The sequence below is a fragment of the Hippopotamus amphibius genome, chromosome 4 (assembly GCF_030028045.1).
Source record: "Hippopotamus amphibius kiboko isolate mHipAmp2 chromosome 4, mHipAmp2.hap2, whole genome shotgun sequence".
In the NCBI taxonomy this organism is placed as follows: Eukaryota; Metazoa; Chordata; class Mammalia; order Artiodactyla; family Hippopotamidae; genus Hippopotamus; species Hippopotamus amphibius.
In genome coordinates, this window is record NC_080189.1 from 69,070,392 (window position 1) to 69,091,779 (window position 21,388).

The 21,388-nt window shown below is 34.1% G+C and overlaps 1 protein-coding gene across 3 annotated transcripts in view; it reads right to left on the reverse strand.

Annotated features, from left to right (window-relative positions):
* Positions 1-917: 917 nt before the first annotated feature.
* MEOX2 (mesenchyme homeobox 2) overlaps positions 918-21,388 on the reverse strand; it is a 74,800-nt gene continuing 54,329 nt past the window's right edge. Inside the window, exons 2-4 of one of the 3 annotated variants that reach the window (XM_057730203.1) lie at positions 16,932-17,104; positions 16,385-16,475; positions 2,210-2,312 (exon numbers count right to left, since the gene is read on the reverse strand). In XM_057730203.1, the coding sequence (XP_057586186.1) occupies positions 16,413-16,475; positions 16,932-17,104 (236 nt within the window). In that variant the 3' untranslated portion in view covers positions 2,210-2,312; positions 16,385-16,412. Of the gene's footprint in view, positions 2,313-5,936; positions 6,039-16,384; positions 16,476-16,931; positions 17,105-21,388 lie in introns of all 3 variants that reach the window. The other 2 variants (XM_057730202.1, XM_057730201.1) reach the window with 2 other exon arrangements.

Genomic DNA, 21,388 nt, shown 5'->3' on the forward strand with positions numbered 1-21,388 from the left:
TTTGTATTCATTCAAATAATTGATGGAAGAGTGTCTCTTTTATGCCTGGAAGATGTTAATCTGAATTGCCTCCCCCCAAAGTTAATTTAGAAATATTGCTAACTGCTGTGATAAAATGTATTAAATAGAGAGAAAAATGTGATATAAACAATCTATTTTATTTCTTGAATACTCTGTATATATCATGCTAGACTTAGCAAATTAAAATCAACCAAATCTATTTTTTTTGTCAGTCTTACCATTTTAAAGCAAATGAAATCAAATAGTGAAGTTTTGGAAATCTTTATGGACTAGAGTTCTTTATTTTTATTTCCAGTCAATTAGGGGATAGGGGGAACTACTAACCAAATATTTTTGGTTAAAATATGAGACACATGAAAAACAGTGTTATAAAGTTATGAAGTAGGATGTAGGTATCCGGCATATGTGCAATCATGCATGATACAAAGTACATTAATATAATCCTTGACTTCTCATATTGGTAATGTCCACTAGGACTGAGAATTCTGATTAGCTTATTTTCACATCAACAACCCTGGATATTTTTACTTAGAAACAATCACTGGATGAATTCATCTCTATTCATACATAAGCTTAAAAATGTATGACTGTTTTGTTTCACTGTGGTGAATAATATTACTTTTCCTCCTACTTTTGTCTTTGATTTCATAAAACACAAAGAAATCTATTTGGCATATTCTTCAAATCCGGGAAATGGCTTACCATATACCTATTCTCAGATCTTTTTTATTACACAAGGATTTTTTTCAGTAATAAAAAACGTTCAGAAATTAAAAAATGCAGATGACTCACTAATTATGATCATCTGGATTTACACAAGTGCAGATGAATTTGGGACTTAAGTATTTACATTAAAACCTGTAATCATTTAGAAAATCACGGTAGGGAGACCAAAATTATTTACAAAGGATCGTTTATTAAACACTTTTTTTTTTACAAAATACAAAGATTGTTGTTCTGCATGAATACATCATATATGAAAAAATAATGTTTTTACTGAATTTAACTTGAAAACATTCAGAATTTTTACCTTCTATCAACTTGAGGAATCAATTTTGTTTTGCAACTTGTCTAACACCATTGCCAATTGGGGGGAATGCTTTTTCTTGTTAATTGAATCATATTCATAACAGCTAAATTTTATAGAAATAATATCAGACAATGTCTGTCATACAAAGCTCTTTCTGCAAGTAACTGATTTGCCTATGATCCTAAAATTTTTTCCAAGCTATAAGATAGGAAGAATTGAGGAGCTAGGTAAGTTTTATAATAATGTATTAGCAGCAGTTGATAGAAAATGCAACATAAGATTTGTTTTGTCTGTGGTACAAGAATATGTCCTATCAGACTCTAATGTATTTTTCTCTACTTGAACACAAGTAAGCATGTGCTGATTGTTTCTGGGATGACAAAATGTATAAAAAGACAAGAAGCTGGTTCTGGTTGTCATCGTGAGTGCCTATTTTCATTAGCTAATATGAATGCATTGCTAAACTTAGTGAAGACAGGAAAATGACTTAAGGGTAATATATACAGAGTTAAAATACATTTTTTTTTTATCCACTTAAGAGTGATTTCAGGCACTGTGGTTGTTCAGGATAAAATGTTTCATGGTTTATTCTTGATAGTAATGTAATTGTCAGTGCAAGCAAGAGCAAATACCTGCCCACTGTCACACACATGACCTCGGACATCTGGAATGTTCAAAGCAAATTCATCTTCTGCATCTTCACTCTGAAGTCACCTTCAATACAAATGTCTCATAGTTTGCTCTTGATAGCAATTTAACTTTCAGTGCAAGCAAAAGCAAAAACACAAAGCTGCTCACTGAACACATCTGGAATATTCAAAGCAAGTTCACCTCCATCGTCACTATGGAAGCATCTTTAATAAGTGGCACTTAGTGTAAACCCTCTATAAATCATGAAAAACAGACTCGAGATGCCTAAATTTAATAATATTAAAAATCACGGTCATAGTCATCTCTCTGTGTAAACGATGTTTGAGTAGGGCTTTCCATCACAACATTTCTTTCCTGAGAATGGAGCTGCTCCCCTCCGTGGATATCATAAGTGTGCATGTTCTGAGCTGTGATCACTGTCGTGGCTGTCTTCATTTGCTAGAGAGTCCCCTGTTTGCTGGAGGGTGGCTGCACCAATTCCCGAAAGCTCTGAAGGGAGAAGTGTTCCTTTTTTCACATTCACAAGTTCCTTTTCTCGAGCAGCAGCTCCTTGCTGTCCTCCTTTTACTCTCTTCCATTTCATTCGTCGATTCTGGAACCAGACCTTCACCTTTAATGGAGAAAGGGAACAAACGAAAGAAAGAAAATTAAATGCACAATTTTTTCTTCCTTTTTGGCCATCAATGAAAATAGCTTTTCAAAGCCTTATGCAAACACTGTAAAGCAGTGAATATGAAGGTAAATCAATATTGAATTTAATCAGGTCCCATGTTCATAATAATTTTTAAACTTTCAGAAGGTACGAGGGTGAGTCAAAATTTATCTGGTTATATTAAAACTTCTATAAATTCTACAGCCAGAATGCGGATAATTTTTGACTCGCCCTCTTACCAAGTACTATATTTCATATTTTATGACATACAATATAAAAGTAGATGGGAAAGTACTCTATCATTTTTAGGTTGTTTAAAGGTATTTAGCTTTATAAAGACTTTCTGTGAATTACAACCAACATTTAATAATTGTCTTGGTCAAACAACACCCCCTTCCTGCCCCGGGCTGTCAATTCCTGAACCAATTTAAAAAATGCTCAGGGAGCTAATGATGAAGCTACGTCTGGAAGGTCATTCTGTGCGGCTGCAGTCTACTGCCGCATTGACAAAGCTTCACTTGACCATTCCACCTCAGAGTGAGTCCATCTTCTTTTGAACTATGCTTTTTATTCTGCCCTTAGTACTTTTATTTTATTTACAAATATGTGATTCCAATGATTTCCTAAAAACAAGATCAAGATCAAAAATTTTCACTGATACTTGTTAAATGCTAATACTGAGATTGTATATTATGTCAGTCTCATCAGCTTTGTAGAGACATGCATTAAGTGACCATCCATGACCACAACAATAATAATAATGGCATCATTTCATTTTCTTATTTAGGAGGAACTCAGTGACTTTCCTATTGCACTTCTCATCATTGTATATTCTTATTAAGCAAAGTGTTCCTTTTACATTGCATTTCTCTATTTTCCCCACTCAGAGTTACCATGAGCCTGAATTTTGTTTATAATCCTCAAGCCTTTATTTGAAATAAAGAAATAAAGAGAGACAACAGCTTTTTTCAGGACATGTGACCCTAAAGAGTACTGTTTAATTTTGTTTGTCTTTTAGATTTATCAAAATTGAATGTTTTTAACTATAGCCCTCTGCATTCATTCATTTTTAATGACTGTATACCATACCACTGTGTGAATATATAACAGTGTTCCCATTCTCCTGTTAATGGACACTTGAACTACTTGTTTTTTTCTTTTACAAATGATGCTGTTGTAAACATTCTTGCATTTGTGTTGTGAAAAACATGTGATAGACCTTTTCTGAGTACACATCCAGGAGTTGCCATCAATGGGTCACATGTATGAATGTTGAATTTTACATAATACAGAAAAATTATTTTCCAAAGCTTCATCAATTTAACCCCCCACAGTCCAGGGTATAAGAGTTCTTATCGATCCACATCTTTGTCAGTATTTGGAGTTATCAATCAATTTTTTTCAAATATAACGACTATAAATATTATCTCACCATGCTCTTATTTTGCATTTCCTGACTACTATAAAATAAAGCGTCTTTAAATGTTTATGGCCCATTTGTATCTCTTCTTCTGTGAAATGCCTCCACGTCTTTGGGTTGCACTGAATTCTTTCTGATTTAATTTCATTCCTTATAGACTCAAAATATGTTCTGAATGCTAATTTAATGCTTTGTGGTTATATGGCTGTTACTATATTCTCTCAATTTATAGTGTGTCCATTTCCTTTCCTTAGAGTATCTTTTGATGATCAGAAACCCTAAAATTTATTATATTCAAATTTATCAATTGTTTTTTATGGCTATCTTTATCATGTCTTCACTAAAATCTTCTTTCTTCTGAGACCATTAAGATATTCTTCTATGTCTTCCTCTAAAAGTTTTAAAGTTTGCATTTCAAATTGAAGTGCTTAATCCATGATGTACTTATATAGTATATACTGCAAAGAAAATTTATAAATTTACTGCATTCCAGTTATATAAGTTATTCCAAGACCATTTAACAAATAGTCAACCCTTTTACAAGAAATTATTGTTTTGAACTCTGTCATATGTCAAGTTTCCATACATGCAGAGCTTTATTGATGCACTCAATTGTTATATCCTTTTGACAAAACCAGTCTTAATTATTATAATTTCATAGTAAGTCTTTATATCTGGCAGAGATATTTCTATTTTATTCTAGTCCAGGAATATTTTGAATATTCTCCATTTTCATTTTAGAAACAATCTCAACTTCTGTAAATGCAAAGTGCTAAAGAGAAAGTAAAGAGAAACATACTACCTTTATAAAGACGTATTTATTTTAGTGGTCTTCAAATCACAATACTCCTTCAAAATTTGTAGTTTTCTTAGCTGCTAACACCAAAAAATATTTAAACCAAGTCATTTCTCAACTCTGTATTTTTATTGTTCTATTAGGCCATAATTGAAATCTTGTATCATACATTACCCATACATATACTAATCCATTTAACAATAAAAAATAAGAAAATATAGAGAAAGATTGCTTAGAAACTCAGAATATGTAGTAAAATTGACTGGTTAAAAACAAGCTGATTGGTGTTCTTGTATTATTATTACTTAATAACCAAATGATAAGCTGTGATTTTTAATCACATATCTACTTAGGGCTAAACAACTATACTGGTAGGTGCTATATATGCATTTTTCAAATACTCACAATTTTTTCTATATGATTCCCATTTTATAGGTGAGGAAGTTGAGACTCAAAGGTTAAGTGACTTGCCTAAGAGTACACAGATGGGAAATGTGGTGCCAGAATTTAAACCTGGGAGTTTGGCTCCAAATTGATTTTTTTTTTTTTGGCAGGGGGTGGGGTTGTTCCTGTTATATTTCAAACTTCTACTTTTTAAGGCTTCAGGTTAGAAAAGTAAAGAATATAAAGTATGTGAACTCCATCCATATGATTACTATCATTCAAGTAATTCTCCTACTCAATATAATTAGGTTTGTAAATATGACACTATTTTCCTGTACTGTAATTTAAATAATTACACTACTCAATTTAATTACCTTTGCAAGCTTGACATTGCATGTTTCATTAGGTCTTTTCCACCCTAGTTGGGCTTGACTCCTGGCTTCACTTCTGAATTTCTGTGTGAATTTGAGAAAATTATACATCTCTCTGCCTCAATTTTCATATTTGTAATATTGGAATAATGAGCCTTTCAAGATTCTCCATAGGGACATTTTCTCCGTGGACAATTCCAGATGGAAGAAACACATCATCATCATTGTCACCAAAGAGTGAAACATCCAGCCAAAATAACCTTGGCAGAAAATGGGCGGAATATATTTTTTTAAATCTACACTTATTTCCTTTTCTGGGCGAAGGGGTGCAGTAATTCTATAATACCAGTATAAAACCTGTTATGTGCAATTCTAAATGAGAAAAATGTAAGAATATGGTATTGATTTTAGAAACAGGATAGGTTATTTTGTGTTGTTTCCTATGTCTACCATGTGAAATTTTGCCATTTCATTTTCTTAAACAGACTAATGAAGACTTCAGAGTTTTCAATAGTAGCTATGTATCCATACATATATATGGGTATAAAGATATATGCATATATATGTGAAAGCATTTGATGATTACATAATAAATCTAATGATTCTAATACCTTTAGGTATTTTCTTGAGGAATCAGGCTACATATTTGATACAGGAACTCCATGAATATAGTAATAGAAGAAAACACAGCAACAGAGGCATGATGAGTATACCTTATAAAAATGGGAAGAAAGAGTACAGAACTTCAAAAGTCAGTGTATCCAGATGTATTTTCACACATGCTATAAAATATTGGGGTGAACTGAAATAAATAGAGGAAGATTTGGGGGAAATGCATACGTTTTTATACAACCATCACGGTATTAAAAACAAATCTATAGAAGTGATTCCAGATTATGTCAATATTGCCATTAGAATAATAACACCACAGTTTTATAAATAAAGAAACTTTGTAGTCTAATTTATTACCACTAATTTATTACCACTTAATAACCCAGCTTCATTGGCTGGATTGAAAAAAATACTTTTTGTAAGATAGCTAAAGAATAACCATTCAAGTGCTTGACACTTTTTTAAATTTTGCAAATTATTTTGATTAAAATTTACAAGTGTGTTTCATACAATAATCTGCATGAGTAAAACTAATCTCATGTTTCCTGGTGACTTGGAATCTCTACTTATTCATTCATTCATGCACTCAATATTACCGAATGTTTAGTAACAGGTAAGAGGGGTTAGGCTGAGGAATGTGTACAAATAAATAAGAAATAGTCCCTGCCCTCAAGGGCAGTTTACTGACTGTATATAAGGCCTTCGGCATATACTGAGGTGTATAAAGATTAGTTTCATACTTTACAGCATATCCTAAACTGCTTGCTGTTGTAATTGCTGCCACACAATTATTATAGCAAATGATTTCTTTCCTCTGGGAATCTCATGCTCTTGTTGTTATTGGCATCCTGTGTGCCTCTGAATTTTTGTTCTAGTAACCCAGGGTAGTACCTTAAGTGCTAGGAAATTGGATCATCAAATATTTTGCAAACAACTAAAACAAAGCTGTCCATCTTAGAGTATGATACATACATTTTGTGAATTTTTATTATTTTATTTGGGCTTGCTGTCCATTTATCTCCTATGTGCAGTTTCTCTGGAAATGCTGGTTGAGGTTTCTTTGTCTGTTTGTTTGTTTTAGTATTTCCTTTTTTAAAGCTTGGATCTAACACAAGATTCCATATAAAGTGTGTTTTGTTACATAGTATGATTAACAACTCCAGAGAAAAATAAATTCTTTCTCCCACAAGAATCTGAGTAATGAAAAAATACTATTGTTCATGAAATCAAAGCAATATGAATCAAACATATAGGCTCTTAATATCTCTGCATGAAGATAATATTTTTCAACAAACTCCTCACAATGAAAAATAACAAGGGAAATAAATATACTGCAGTATTAGTAGTAAATATTTAAAGTGCTCAGTTACAAACCTTACTTTTCAGAACATCTGATTGTTATGAAGCCTCACTTTTTATGCCTTAGTTTACAAAGTATTTAGTATTCACATTGCCTGGGTGATCAACCTACTCTTAAAATAAATAGAAAAACATTTATTCACATCTTGACTCATGTCACTGAAGAAACCAGTTAAGAAAATCTTACTGTGGCTAATTTGTTTAAATGATGTATTTCAGAATCTAGAAATCTAATTTTTCTCTTTAATAAAATTACTGTAAGTGAGAATCATTGTTGCTATTTGCTAAACATTCATTTTATCTCTTTAATTTATTTAGTCATTCACATATGGCCTCCTATGTATAAGTTCATAATACCTGTCCTTTGAGGGTTCACAATATATCAGGAGAACACAAATGAAGTATGTATCTGTATTGTCATACAATTTCCTAAAATGGCCAGAGGCACACTGGTTGATAGAAAGTAGAATCTTCATAATGCTATAACCTGTATTTATAGAATACCATAAATGTCTGACTTTTGAAGAAACAATCATAACACATAACATCTGGATGGAAGCTAAATATTTCAGTGACATATCTAGATGTCTCTAAACATCTGGAATTTGTAGATTTAATATTTCAACTGTTTCTGTTTGTATATGAACACTTGAAATACTGTAGACACTGTCTGACAAATATTTATTCACATCTTCAACATGTGAAAACATGCAAAGGAGTAATTGTATAAATACAATTTTATCACAGGTGTGATTTAATTTGATCATGGCAGCTGATCTAGTAAACCTAATATATCAATAAATAGACCCTAGTAAGACTTATCCAAGTAATTCAGTGGCAAAATCAGCAGCTGAACTGAAGAATTAGAACCAAGAACGCTCTATAAGGTAAGGATGAAAAATGGGGGGGGGGAGCTTCTTTACTCTCCTGTCTGAATAGATTTATATCTGATTAAGGGAAGGAATCCCTTGGCTATTTCCAAGAAGCACATGGGAGCTACCAGTTGACTCTGCTATTTCTACAGCAGTGCAACATGGGGTTGGGACGTGGTGTGTGTGTGTGCGTGTGTGTGTGTTGGAGGGTGAAGGGGGTTAGGACTAAAGACTGAATCCTGTCTGGAGGACTGCCACTCACCTTTCTCCTCTATTTTAACACAATGTTTATGACCAGGAAATCATTTCCCGAACTCTATAATTTTAGGTTTTAAACTCTCTTTTTTTCTTTTTGTATTTAGATGCTTGAGAACCAGGCTCACTAATGTAGCCATAAAACATTTATTATTTCACATGTCTTTGAACAAACTGAATACGCATTAGCCATTGGCAGCTGTGGGCAAATAACATGTTGAACAAGAAATGAAATATTTTCTAAGCAACAAATGAAATTCTCCATAATAAATAGTAACGCAATGGATACGATTACAAGCCAGTCATATGTATTATATTCTCCTTTCCAAAAATGCAGCCAGAGGAGTCATTCACAGGATGAGCAAAAGTCTTAGAGGGTTGATCACTTTTAATCTGACTCTTCAGAAATGTCATAGTAGTAGCAAATGCTAACAATTGTACTTCTTTTTGTCATACCTGATGACATTCAATTAAAATGACCTACTTTACTACTATTAATGTATAGTGAAAATTCACTACCCCAATCCCATTTCTACACAATAATAAAAAAATAGATATACCTTTTAGTTATTGTAAGTGAAATATTGTTTACCTCAGTATATCATGAGTAAATGATATTTATATTGTTTATATTGATGTTATAAATGATGTTTATATTGTTTACCTCAGCATATCATGAGTATTTGATATTTCTACTCAGATGCAGTGGAAATATCGAAACTAAACTAGGCATTTTTCTCCATTACTGTGCTAAAAAATTTCTGATTAGCAATTCTTGAACACATGGAATTTGTGTATTCTGACCCACTACTGGTACTTATCTTGTTTAAACAACTAAGATCTACTAGAATGATGGCCTTTGTTCTCAACATCTTGCTTAATCTCTGGGATAATGTTTAACAACAGTTAGCAACATATCACAATCAGTATGTACTACTTTAAGAAATGACCTCTACCCTAGCCACTGTCTAATTAAGTGAAATCTATCAAATATAAATATTTCACTGAAACACAGAAACTCACCATTCTCATAAGAACAGTAGAATACTGGCAATTCTTATGATTCACTCTAAATAGCCTGATTATTTCTTGACAACTAATTTCAATATCAGAATATATGTGAGCCTTCACTACACTTTCATTAGATTTAGGGGTTGTCTCCAACACTATTCTAAGAATTTATAATGGTAATTATTACTATCATATGACTATACACTGACCAAAAAGTATTCAGCAATTTGAACAACTAGAAACATTTCAAAAATTGGAAAAAAAACCTGTTCGCATAAAAATTAGAAGTGACAAAGAGAAATGAAGTTAAAAATCCATTCTAAGTTGAATACACCTCTGAGGTTTTCAAGAGATGTCATGGAAATAGGGAGATTAATTGGTAGAAAGTCTTTTATAGCCAAATTCTCTAGAAATTGTCCATTATTAGACCTGTATTTATTATTTTATAGATGTCATAGAACATATGCAATGCTCTATATATACATTTTTAGATAACAGAACATCTCTTTGAAGATGCCAACACAAAACTTAAACCGGCTTCTCAAAATTTACAGAAGCTTCTTAGTTTTAGAATTAAATTACTTGAAAAATATTATATGATTGCAAGGGTAATGTGGAAAAGGGATAATCTTTCATAGCAGAAGATTTTTTATTTAACATTATACTTTGATGATCTGTGTTGTAATGCCTGCTGTTTCAGAATGTTACTGTTGATTTGTTGCTTTAATATAAATTATTTGTTTCCTTATTGAGGAAATTCCTAAAATTAAGGCCCATTTTATGTGTGTATGTTTATACATATATCTGTATATCACTACATCTATCTCTCTATTCATCTACCTAACAGCATTTTAAAAAATAGATTCTTTACATACTCTCAAGGCTGATTAAATAGGGTGGAGTCATTTTTCTGATATTCTTCTATATTACTTAAAACTTGGACATCCACATTCGTAAATGGTTAGGGTTCAGTTGCTTATTTCTCAGTGTCCTACTTTTTACAGCTAATATCTCTGAAAATTAATTTAGGAGAGGGTAGAATTGTTAATCTTTATAGATTTTGCTTTACTATTAATATTGATAATATTGCTTTATTATTTACTTAAATTACTTTTCTTACATTGTAGCCTTTGTTTTGTGGAACTTAAGGCAATTCTGAATGTGGCTTTTAGAGCTCACCACATACTGCTGATATGCATTTCTTAAAAATAGAAAACAAAACAGTATTAGTCAGGAAATATCTCTTTTTCTTTTGAAATAAGATGCCATTGTATATTACACCATCAAATCGTCCACCCTATTCTACCCCTCAGAGTCAAATCATATTTAATCTCTCAAAATAGCAGGCACACCATGATGTAAGCAAAAGAAACAGCTCACTGTTACTCCAGGCCAGGGTCCCCAAACCCCCCTGCCTGTTAGGAACCTGGCCGCACAGCAGGAGGTGAGCAGCGGGCTAGAAGCTTCATCTGTCACTCTGGGCGCCCACACGACTCCCATTACCGCCGGAACCATCGCCCCCCACCCCTGTCTGTGGAAAAACTGTCTTCTGCAAAACCAGGCCCTGCTGCCAAAAAGGTTGGGGACCACTGCTCTAGGTGACTGTTAAATACGATTGTAAAGAAATGAGGAAATAGCTAAAATCACTGGCTACAGAGGTAGTCTTGGATTACCTTGAATAGACAATATGTCTGATCTTGGAGATATAATTTATTAGCTAAATAACTAAAAGTATTCATATAAATGTATAGAAATGAACTTGCAAAGGGTAGGATTGTGTAAAATGCTGAGTAAAAGACAAAACCACTGTTTATTTGGCACAGGAAAAATTCTCCTTCATAGTCATCCAAAAAATGGACGTCTATTTGGAAAATACTTGGCTTTGAGCCATTTAATGATTTATGAGTAACAAACAAAGCATAATCCCTCTCATTTCCACTAATGGAATATGATCCAACTAGGTGGGATTTTCCATTTATCTTGGCAGAAGTATCATGAATTCAGTCTGTTTATTCCGGTAATCTCAGCTTACAAATCTACAACGTTGCACCTTTGTTAGTTCTGTGAAATGATTTTGTGAAATGGAAGGATCTCTCATTCTTTCTATATTTGGCAGCCTTAACTCTACAAATATGTCCATTTTGTCACTCTTATAGTTTTATGCAGCTGACTTCCCTCTTCTTTGCACTGTGAGATATTAAAAATTTGGCATGAGCTTTTCCCAAGTGTATCTGGGTGGATGAAAAAGCCAGAATAAGCTTATCAAACTTAAAAATACCTTGGGACAGGAGGGTCTTTAGACTGACTGGCTCTTCAAAGCATTCCAAGTGGCTCTGCCAACTGAGGATTATCAGCTGTTGATTGAGAAGGGTATATGAGACTATGTTGTACACTTGAAGCTGTAAATTAGAAGCTGGAAGGTTACTAGAGTGGTAACTGTTCCACAAAACAGCACTACATAATTAAAATATTTAAAGCTCAACTTTGTTCCAGTGTATCCATTTTTATTTAGCATAAAACAATTTTCTTTACTACCTAAGTGCTAACATGGAATTCCTTTGCAGGATAAGCCTCTTTTCTTTTCTTTCTTCTTCCTCTTTGGCCAGATGGAGTTCAAAGGGGATTTCAGACTTCCCCTACGTGTATAGGCATTGCATTATGGGAGAGACAAACATAAAAGTCAGATTTCTTTGGAGATTTCAGAGCTATTCTTCAGATTTGAAAATTTGAGTCCTAAGTGATATTTAAGGATTTAGCATATTTTACTTTTTTCTAAAAGAAAACCTAATCATTATTGCAAATATTTATAATACATGTATGTGGCCCATCACAGAATGTGTGGCAAGTATATTGATTGGATGATATAAATAAGGGAGTGGTATCTACAAATAACATATCAGTTATACAGATATGTATTTTATAGGCAATTATGTCAATTTTATAAATAAAAAGTACATCTAAAACTGCTTCTGGTTATAAAGTAAGCTTTCATTTAGGAGAAAGTTATTTCTTGTGAAACAATTCTGCTATTAATAGAAATGAATCAATATTTGTTGTTTATTCCCTTAACATTATGTAGAACATACAAGTTCTTTCTCTGTATTTGAATCTTGAAAGGCTTTTTAAAAAATCAAGAAAAAGATATTTTAGGAGATTAATTATTTTATTAAAGTTAAGGAAAACACTGAACAATATGTGTGGGAAGACATTCTGGAAACTTTTTGAAACATTGAAAATGTTGAAGTATGTGGGCCGATCGATGGGATTCAGAATGTCCTGCTTGAGCAGTGGAGGAGCTGAGGGTGCGGGGCGTGGAGACTAATATCACCGTGTTTGGCCCTGGAGGATGACTGGTTAGCCAGAGACGGGTAAGATTCCTCAAGGGAGGAACAACCTAAGACAGGCACAGTCGCAGAGGGGCCAACACGGGTGGGGCACAGACCCTTAACCCTTCTGAGAGAGGTCTCCTGCCCCCAGGGCTGCTTTGCTCTCCACGCCCAGCTCAAACCCATGCCACGCCCAGCTCAAATCCACACCCAGCTCAAATCCACACCCTGCTCAAATCAGGACCCAGGAGGCAAACAAAGATCATTGCCCCCAGTCATGTGAGGCCTTTGATTGTTTATGGGATTAACCTGGGAGTGTCAGACCCTTAGGCTATGCCGAGAACTCAATAAAAGCAACGTGGGATCAATCAGCGAGGCTCTTGATCCTAGAGGTCTTGAGTCCCCCGGTCCCATCTTTCTCTTCAGTCTGTGTCTGTGTGTTCTTCAAGCTTGCGGCACCCGTCACTCACCTCGAGTCGCCGAGTTGATCCCGGCAAATATGGAGTTAGATATATTCTTTGGTGTATACATTTAGGTTACTTCAATAAATTTAATGTTATTTTAAAGTATGGAAAAATAAATCTTGCAGCAGAATGCAACTGAAAAATTGCACATGTGTAATTAGAATATTTTATATGTGGAAATCCTATAAAAGGGGTGTTATTTAAGATTTTGTAGGTCAAGATATAGATTGCACGGATCAGTATGTATGGCATTAACGCAAAATCAAAGTAAGGGAATAGCTGTATCTCAATTAAAAGAAGATGAATGAAAAGGGTTCAGTTTATAACTATAATTTTAAAAGCCCAACCATGAGAAAATAAACTGAAAATATCTCACTGTGATGAGTGCTCTGGCATCTTGGAGGAATATGCTTTAAGACCTTTAAGAATAGCAAAATTGATGATTGACAGCATACAATATTTTTTTGATGAATTTAGCATAGTAAAATTCAGCTCAGAAAACATAAAAAAGCCTTCAGATTCTTAATTTAAGATATTGAATGTGCACAGAAGTTTAGGGGAAAAAAAGTGAACATTTGGTATATAACTAGGAACATTCTCTCAGATGACCCTGTCATTCTTCTCCTGTGATATTCAACACTTATCACAATAGTTAACACTTGCTCAACTTTTGCTTATTCCATGAATTCTACCAGAGACTTGTCCAGCTTATTTTAACAAACTTTTATCTCTAGCATCTAGCTCAACAAATATTTGTGTTACAAAAGGATTAACTCACTATGCCTTGCATAGCAAAGAATTTTCTCCCCCTCTGGGTGATAGATTTGTTTTATAGTTTATGCTAAAATTTCTTTCACATTCATTATGACATATCAACCTGAGTAGAAGAAAGAGCAGGTAATTTTCATTTCCATTTTATGCCTTGGGGAGATTGTTACTTGCCTAAGAATACCCAATTCCAATTGGCAAATCTAGGATTTTTGTTCAGATTTTACTTATAACAATTCAAATTTTTTCTAACAAAAACCAAAAACATAATTATGATTGGGAATTCAGACTCCACATGCATCCATCATATTTTTTTATTAACCTCCAAAACTGTAAATAGAGATTTAAAGGATTAAAAAAAACTCTTCTGCATAATACCAAATTTTCAATTCTTTGAAAACCTAATTATCTCTCAGGGTTTCTTATTGTTGTTGCTGTTGTCATTGCTTTTTTCCATTTATGAGGTTATAGTTAGATTTTCTTTCTAATGACCTTCAAAAAATTTCGCTTCCTTCCATGTATCCACTCCCATAGGTGGTCCTCTCTTACAATGACATCGAGCTTGGTCATATGATTCACTTTAGACAATGGGACAGTGGTAAATATGACGCAAACAGAGGCTTTGAAAGCCCTTGTACATTGTCATTTTCCTCTAATACTCTTGGAAATGCTTCTACCACCATTTGAAGAATCCCAAGGACCTATTAGAAGATGAAACCACACATGCAGCAGAGACAAGCTGTCCCAGGTGAGGCTGCCTACACCAACCAATCCTTAGTTACCCACCAGCTGACTATAGTTCCATAAGGGCTCTAGGTAAGGCCAGAAGTAGAACTGTCTAATTGAGCCCTGTCAACATCTTTGACCCTCAAAATTTTGAGCAAATTAAATGTTGGTTGCTATTAAAGCCACTAAGACTTTTGAGTAGTTTGTTACACAGCAAAGGCTAATTGATACAAAATTTTAAAGGGACCCTTTTAAAAAAAGATTAAAATTCTGTGTGTGTTTGTGTATATAGTGTGTGTGTATATATATATACATATATATATACATATATGTTTTACATATAACAGCTTATAATTCTTTTCCGAGAATGGCAAGTCAGTTAGGAAGAAAGAAGAAATATCCAAAATACCTTCAAAATTCCCAAACCAAATTTACAGAATTTCTCCTAAAAAGAAATTATTCTTAGCCAAAAGAGAAGCCTCTGCTCTATGATCAGATAATGACAGATAACCATACAACATTCCCAGAAAAGAAAGCACAGATCTTGACTTTTCTCTTGACTAAGAACAGTAATGCATCCCATCATTTCTGTAGATTACAAGCAAACCCTGGTTTCCTACTTCCTTTATGTATCATTTAAAATATAGTTTCATTTCCTAGAGTTCACTGTCTCTATACAAAAACACTAATGTGAAATTCCATTCCTCTTTTTTTTTCTGTTTCCAGTTAAAAAAAAAATAAAAGCAAAAAAACAGATGTCTGACGATGTAGATTTTTGATCCTGCTTTCCAGCATGCCAAATGTTGTACACTTATGGAGGGAACTTTGTATGTGGAGTTCAAGGGAAGGAAAATGTTGTGCTCCATAACTTAGGTACTAGTCATAATATGTAATAAAATATAAACTGCCAATAAATAAAACCACATAAAAGTGTTCCTCTGTATATTTTCACTACCTAAAATTATCCTTCTAAAAGCTGAAATGCAGAAATTAACAGAAGGAGAGCAGATGATTTAAGAATTTGTATAACTTGCTCTCCTAAGGTAGCATTCGTTTGCCCACACCCCGTTGATGTTTCTTTGGTTCCAGTGGGATCCCTAGAGGAGGTGCATACAGTGAAAGCGGAAATGAGACTCTACTCCTAAGAGTGCCAATCATAACTGCACTGTCCATAAAGATATTTGCATTTGCCTTTCAGGAATGTTTTTCTAAAGATTAGCAACTATTAGACATCAGTAGGCTAGATTCTCCTAGGAAAAATCAGAATCCATACAAGGAGTGCTCTGGGAACACTACTGGAGCAAATCATTTGCCATTCAAATAAAATCCAAGAAAGGGCCTAAAAAGTAATTAATTAAAAATATTATTTAGGTCTTATTAATTGGTGGCCACAGATCACTAATAATTTCAAAATGTTCCCTAAATGTTTGGGTACCAGAATTTTGAATTTCTGAGACCAATACAATTTCAAAAATATTTGGAGTAATGGGGCAGAAATATTTACCAATGCTCTGTGTGCTCTTGCTCCCATCACTTCCTAGCTCCCTTGAATTTAAGTGGTACCATTGACTATTTCCAGACATTAGAGTGTAAACGGAAGTGACACGGGTCATTTCCAGGTGAAAACATTTAAAGGTCAATGCATGAAACTCCAACTCTTTCTTACCTCCTGTGGTTACCAAGGATACCACATGTCAGGATGCCAGAGGGTCAGATTGGGTCCCTGAGTGATTATTTTGAATGCTGGACTTGTAAAGCTAGTATGGAGAGTAAACAAACAATGAACTTTTTTCTTATGTCATTGAGGTTTGGGGGTTAATGTGTTACTGCAACATAAACCCTGTCCTGAGCAATAGAGGAACTAACATGGGGCTGCCAAATTTCTATTATACAAAATAAGGAGATTTTAAAATATAAGCAAGCAAAATTCCTCTCCATATGCCATCATTATATAAAAGAAATATTTTAAAACCAAAAAAATAACAGAACAAAAGATGATTCCTTAAGTTGAATAAGTGTAGTTTTCTTTAAAACCTATCTTATTCTTCCTTAATTTTGTCATTTTGCTGGGCAAAAACTTCATCATGAAAGAGAAAATCGGTCTTCCCAATGATATTTAAGAACCACAGATCTAGATATTTCAAAAATGGTGGGAGAAGACTGTTGACCCAAAGCACTTAAAAATATCATACGATGACAATGTCCGACATTACCTGTCTTTCAGTGAGATCCAGATTCACTGCTATCTCATATCGCCTCAGTCTGGTCAGATAATTATGATGGGCAAATTCTGCTTCAAGTTCTCTGATTTGCTCTTTGGTAAAAGCCGTCCTTTCCTTCCTGGGTTTGCTGTTGACCTCTGACTTGTAATTTCCTTCCTGGGAGTCTGAAAAATAAAGTTAGAGAGAATTAGACTTAGTTCATTCATTTAAACACATTCAATCATATCATTCATACCAGAAACATTTACTGAGTAACTACTTTTCCAGGTACTGTGTTAGACATGGTAAAAATAGAGACTGAAGACAGTAAGACTTACTTCAACTCAACAGGGTGAGATAAATTTCTTTTTTTTTCCAATGTGCCTCCAAGTGACTCACAGCCTGACTGGGCAAGTGTCTAGTTTTCTTCTTTTGAAATATGAACAAAAAAACTTAACTGCTCTTAACATGCTATTATAATAATCAGGTAAACCAAAGGCCCTCCAGAAAATAATTTTATATCTAAAACTATTCAGACATAAAATTTCTTCTAATAAAAGTTTTTCAATATAAATTCTTGAGGTTTAAGTATGATTGAACAGAGTGATCCTAAAAAATAGTGGTGACTCAGTATGTGACTATTTGAGCAATTCAAATATTTAGCAACTGGACCATAAAAGTCACTTCAAGCTCAGACTAAGCATACATAAGTGTGTGTGTGTATTTATTGGCCTTTTAATTTCTATTTAAGTGTAGTGTCCTTGAAGGCTATAGCAATGCTCTTATTTTGAATAATAGTGCAATGTGGAATATAAAAGTTTGCTCATTTAACTCAAAATATGAACAGAGTTTTAAATGTTTTTTCACTACATACATGATAAAAAATAGGATGCACAACACCTAACATTAACTACCCAAACACCAAATCTTACAATGCTCTGTAAAAAAATAATACTTTATAGCATATCATGCCATCTTCTCTTCTAAGAGTTCAAAACGTTAACTAACATAGTTATTTTACTTATCCTCATAACATCCCTGAGATGTAGGTTAGAAGACATTCTAAACATACTGAAGAACAGAATGTTTGTCTATAATGGAAAAAAAAATTTCTACATATACAATGTAATCATACCAGCTCTAATAATTCATGTCAAATTTATCTCAGTGAAATATCAACATAATCAAGATCAAGTGGCATTTCTGTACTCTCTCAAAAATTATTTCAGTTTTCTAATTTTTTTGAGCATGTACACATAAATTGTGATGCCCTTATCAGGTAGTGATACAATGAACTCTTCTATGAAGCCAAATGAAATAAATGACAGGAAAAATGATGGTCAATCAGATTACAAAGACAGACTTTTTTAATTGACAAATGTAGTATGGTACAGCTTTATGAAGGATCTTTTAAAGCAGTACCTGTTTCTTCATCCAATGATACTTAAATATGGTACATACAAAAATATCAGGGCTTTTGTTTTTAGTGTTCTTTTCTTTTCTGTCTGGCTGGGGGAAGTGTTACTAAAGTCAGGAGGGGTCTGCATGATGGAAATCCACTAGACAGGGTGCTCTAATGTAAACAGTTTTGATTTGACTCTTACCAGAATCTAAGCTGACCAAATGTAAAATTTTCTAGGTCTAGTAGCAGCAGTGGCAATAGGCTTGCATCAAAATTTTGGCACATTTGGCCATTACTTGTCCTCTGAGGGATCACAGGGCATGATTTGTGCACTGGCACTGTCAGAAATTCTTTAGAATTCACAGACCACATTTCTGGGCTTAGTACCCCCGTGTTGACTGGCTCCCCACCTTGGCAGGGCAGGCAGGGCTTTATCCAGTGTGAAAAGTGCTTTGTAATACATGAGACACTGGCTGACTGTATTTTATGGTAAGCCACTGGGACCAGGTGAGTTACATATTAGATGATGTGTGAGTTCTCAGGTAGGCTGTGTTTACACAATGCCAACTTACCTGGCTCTAAGTGGAACCTGCAGTCCATTATCCACTTTTTTTAGCTACAGATTTGCCAACCTCCACACCTTTGGTGTATTTTGCTTTTCTGGTATTGTGTGAACAAAACTTTCCGATGATTTTTTTTTTTAACTTTTCCATCGGCTGTTCTGGCAGAGGCAAACTCAGTCACGGCCCAAGAATATTCAGATAAGTCCCTCTCACAAGGATTCATGTTCTCACGTGAATCAAAAGTATTTTTGCCAATTTGGAGCCATGTTCAATCTGAAATCTGTGGCTGATTATTCTTTATGTGGGGACAATGCTCTTTTCCCTTTAGTAATGCAACTCTGGAAACTGACAGCAAAGCCAGAGCAGTTTTTCTCATGAGCAATTCAGTTTGAATGATTCATGGTTAACACATTCCCTTATATAAGCATGAATGAACAAATTCATATTGAGCAAAGCCTACTAAGTTGTATTTATTTTTGAAACCGATTTCTTTCAACTTTCACAGTATTCAACAGTACTTCAAAAACGCTACAGACACACATAAACATACAAAACTTGGGCCAGTGCTTGGAAGAAGGGTTACATGCAGTGGATCTATATGCATACCCACTGGAACTAGAAATATACAAGAAAAGGTTTATACATCCAGTGACTGAACTTCAATAAAAGTCTGGCTATAATTCAACATTTATATCCAAAAGCAACTTACCAAGTGCCTGAATTCCAAAACGAAGTAGCTCACAAAGTGAAGTCCAGTGACTAAAACGATGTGAATTGTGCACTTACACTTACAATAAGCACAAACGGAAGAGTTATATTGAAATTAACATGACAAAGAATGGGTATGATTTCATTACCTAAAAGAGAACGTCAATGTAGCTGAAGTAGCACCAATGTCATTTCTGTGGACACTTTTAATCCTTGGATCTGTGATTCTGTTGTGGTTTCCACCCATGATGCTCCCACATTTTCTTTCCTTTTAAAAAATGTTCCTTGGGGTTGCATTTCTGGACTATTTCCTATAATCTTGGATTTTAAACATTTTTGAATTTTTTTCCCTGCACTTTTCAAAGTCCATCATTTGCTGACCCTGAAGGTTCCACTACTATCACCTGACTAGCTTTTCTTTGGTAGAAAATGGGTGAGAGCCTTGGATGAGGCTTTTGGCAAATTGCACATCAGCTTCCATCTGTTTCCCAGCTGTTTCAACTGAGGCAAAACTCCCTCCGTTTTCTTCAGCTTCCCATATCCTATGCCAAATGGTAGGTGTTGAGGGGGGGGAGTCTGGAAACTGCCTTCCTTTGTTCCCTACAACCGCAAACAAAATGTCACCATCTGTACAGTACATTGCAATGTAAAATATTACAATTGTTGTTTCTCGTCTCAGATACTTTAATGCACATGTGGGTGCACTCTCACACTCCCTCACTGCTTGGAGGAAATGTTGACTTATGTGTTCAGGTATAGTTGGCAGTCCCAGTTCCCTAACCTTTTGCTCCCTGGGACTATGCTAATGGAAGAAGTCTGCAATACTTCCGTGGAGGATAAAAATTGCCCTCCAAGGATCATTTCAGTCTAGCATTTAGAACTTCTCCACATGTGACTTTTTATTTCCCCTAGTGCAAGAGGATGCCAAAAGATAATAATGTTTTATTGAAGACAAGTAATGTGAGGGCTTGGTCTGTTCACTAGTGGCACAGAATACCTTTTAGCAAAGCAGAAATAATAAAGTATGATTGAGTATATTTTTGGCTACCCTGAGTAAACTTATTAACTTGTTTAAATGAAGAACATAATTTACCAATGTCTGTAAAATATCAAAATCTAAAGGAATGTCTCTATAGCTTAGACTAAAATGAATACTTATTTCATATTCTGAAGAAAGAATGAATAATACTAAGCCATAGTCTATTTTGATCCTTTGCAACTTGTATTAATGTTTTGTAAGCTATTCAAAATGAGAGATATTCTGTTATTATTGACAAAGCTCCACAAATAGTAGATATAGGAAGCTAATAATTAAATTTATATGGGCATAGGGAATGTGGATAGATGTAGGGAAATTTATAGAATAACCTTATTGATACTAGAAATTTTACGTTTAAGTGGGAAATTGCCTTCCTTATGGGAAATTTATCAACTTGCTACTCCAGCTTCTTAACGAGTGGGCATTTCAACGTTTCCAGATTGTTTTTTTCAGAGTAAACAATCTTCCCCAAGGGTTCTTAAGTCCTTTAACTGATCCACTCTCCAGATTTGAGAACCACAGCTATAATGAGCTACTATTACTAATGAATATGCCTATTATACACTGAGGTGTATAAGGGAAAAAAAGGATTGAAAACTACTATGCTAAATCTAGAATAGAAATTAGGCTTGAAAATATCCACTATTTCTTATACCATTGATGTGAAAAATGTATATCCTTTATAACAGTTTCTCTTATAAAGCAAACGTAAATTTCAAAGACGAAAAAAAGAGAGGGAGAAATTTCCATTTTTAGT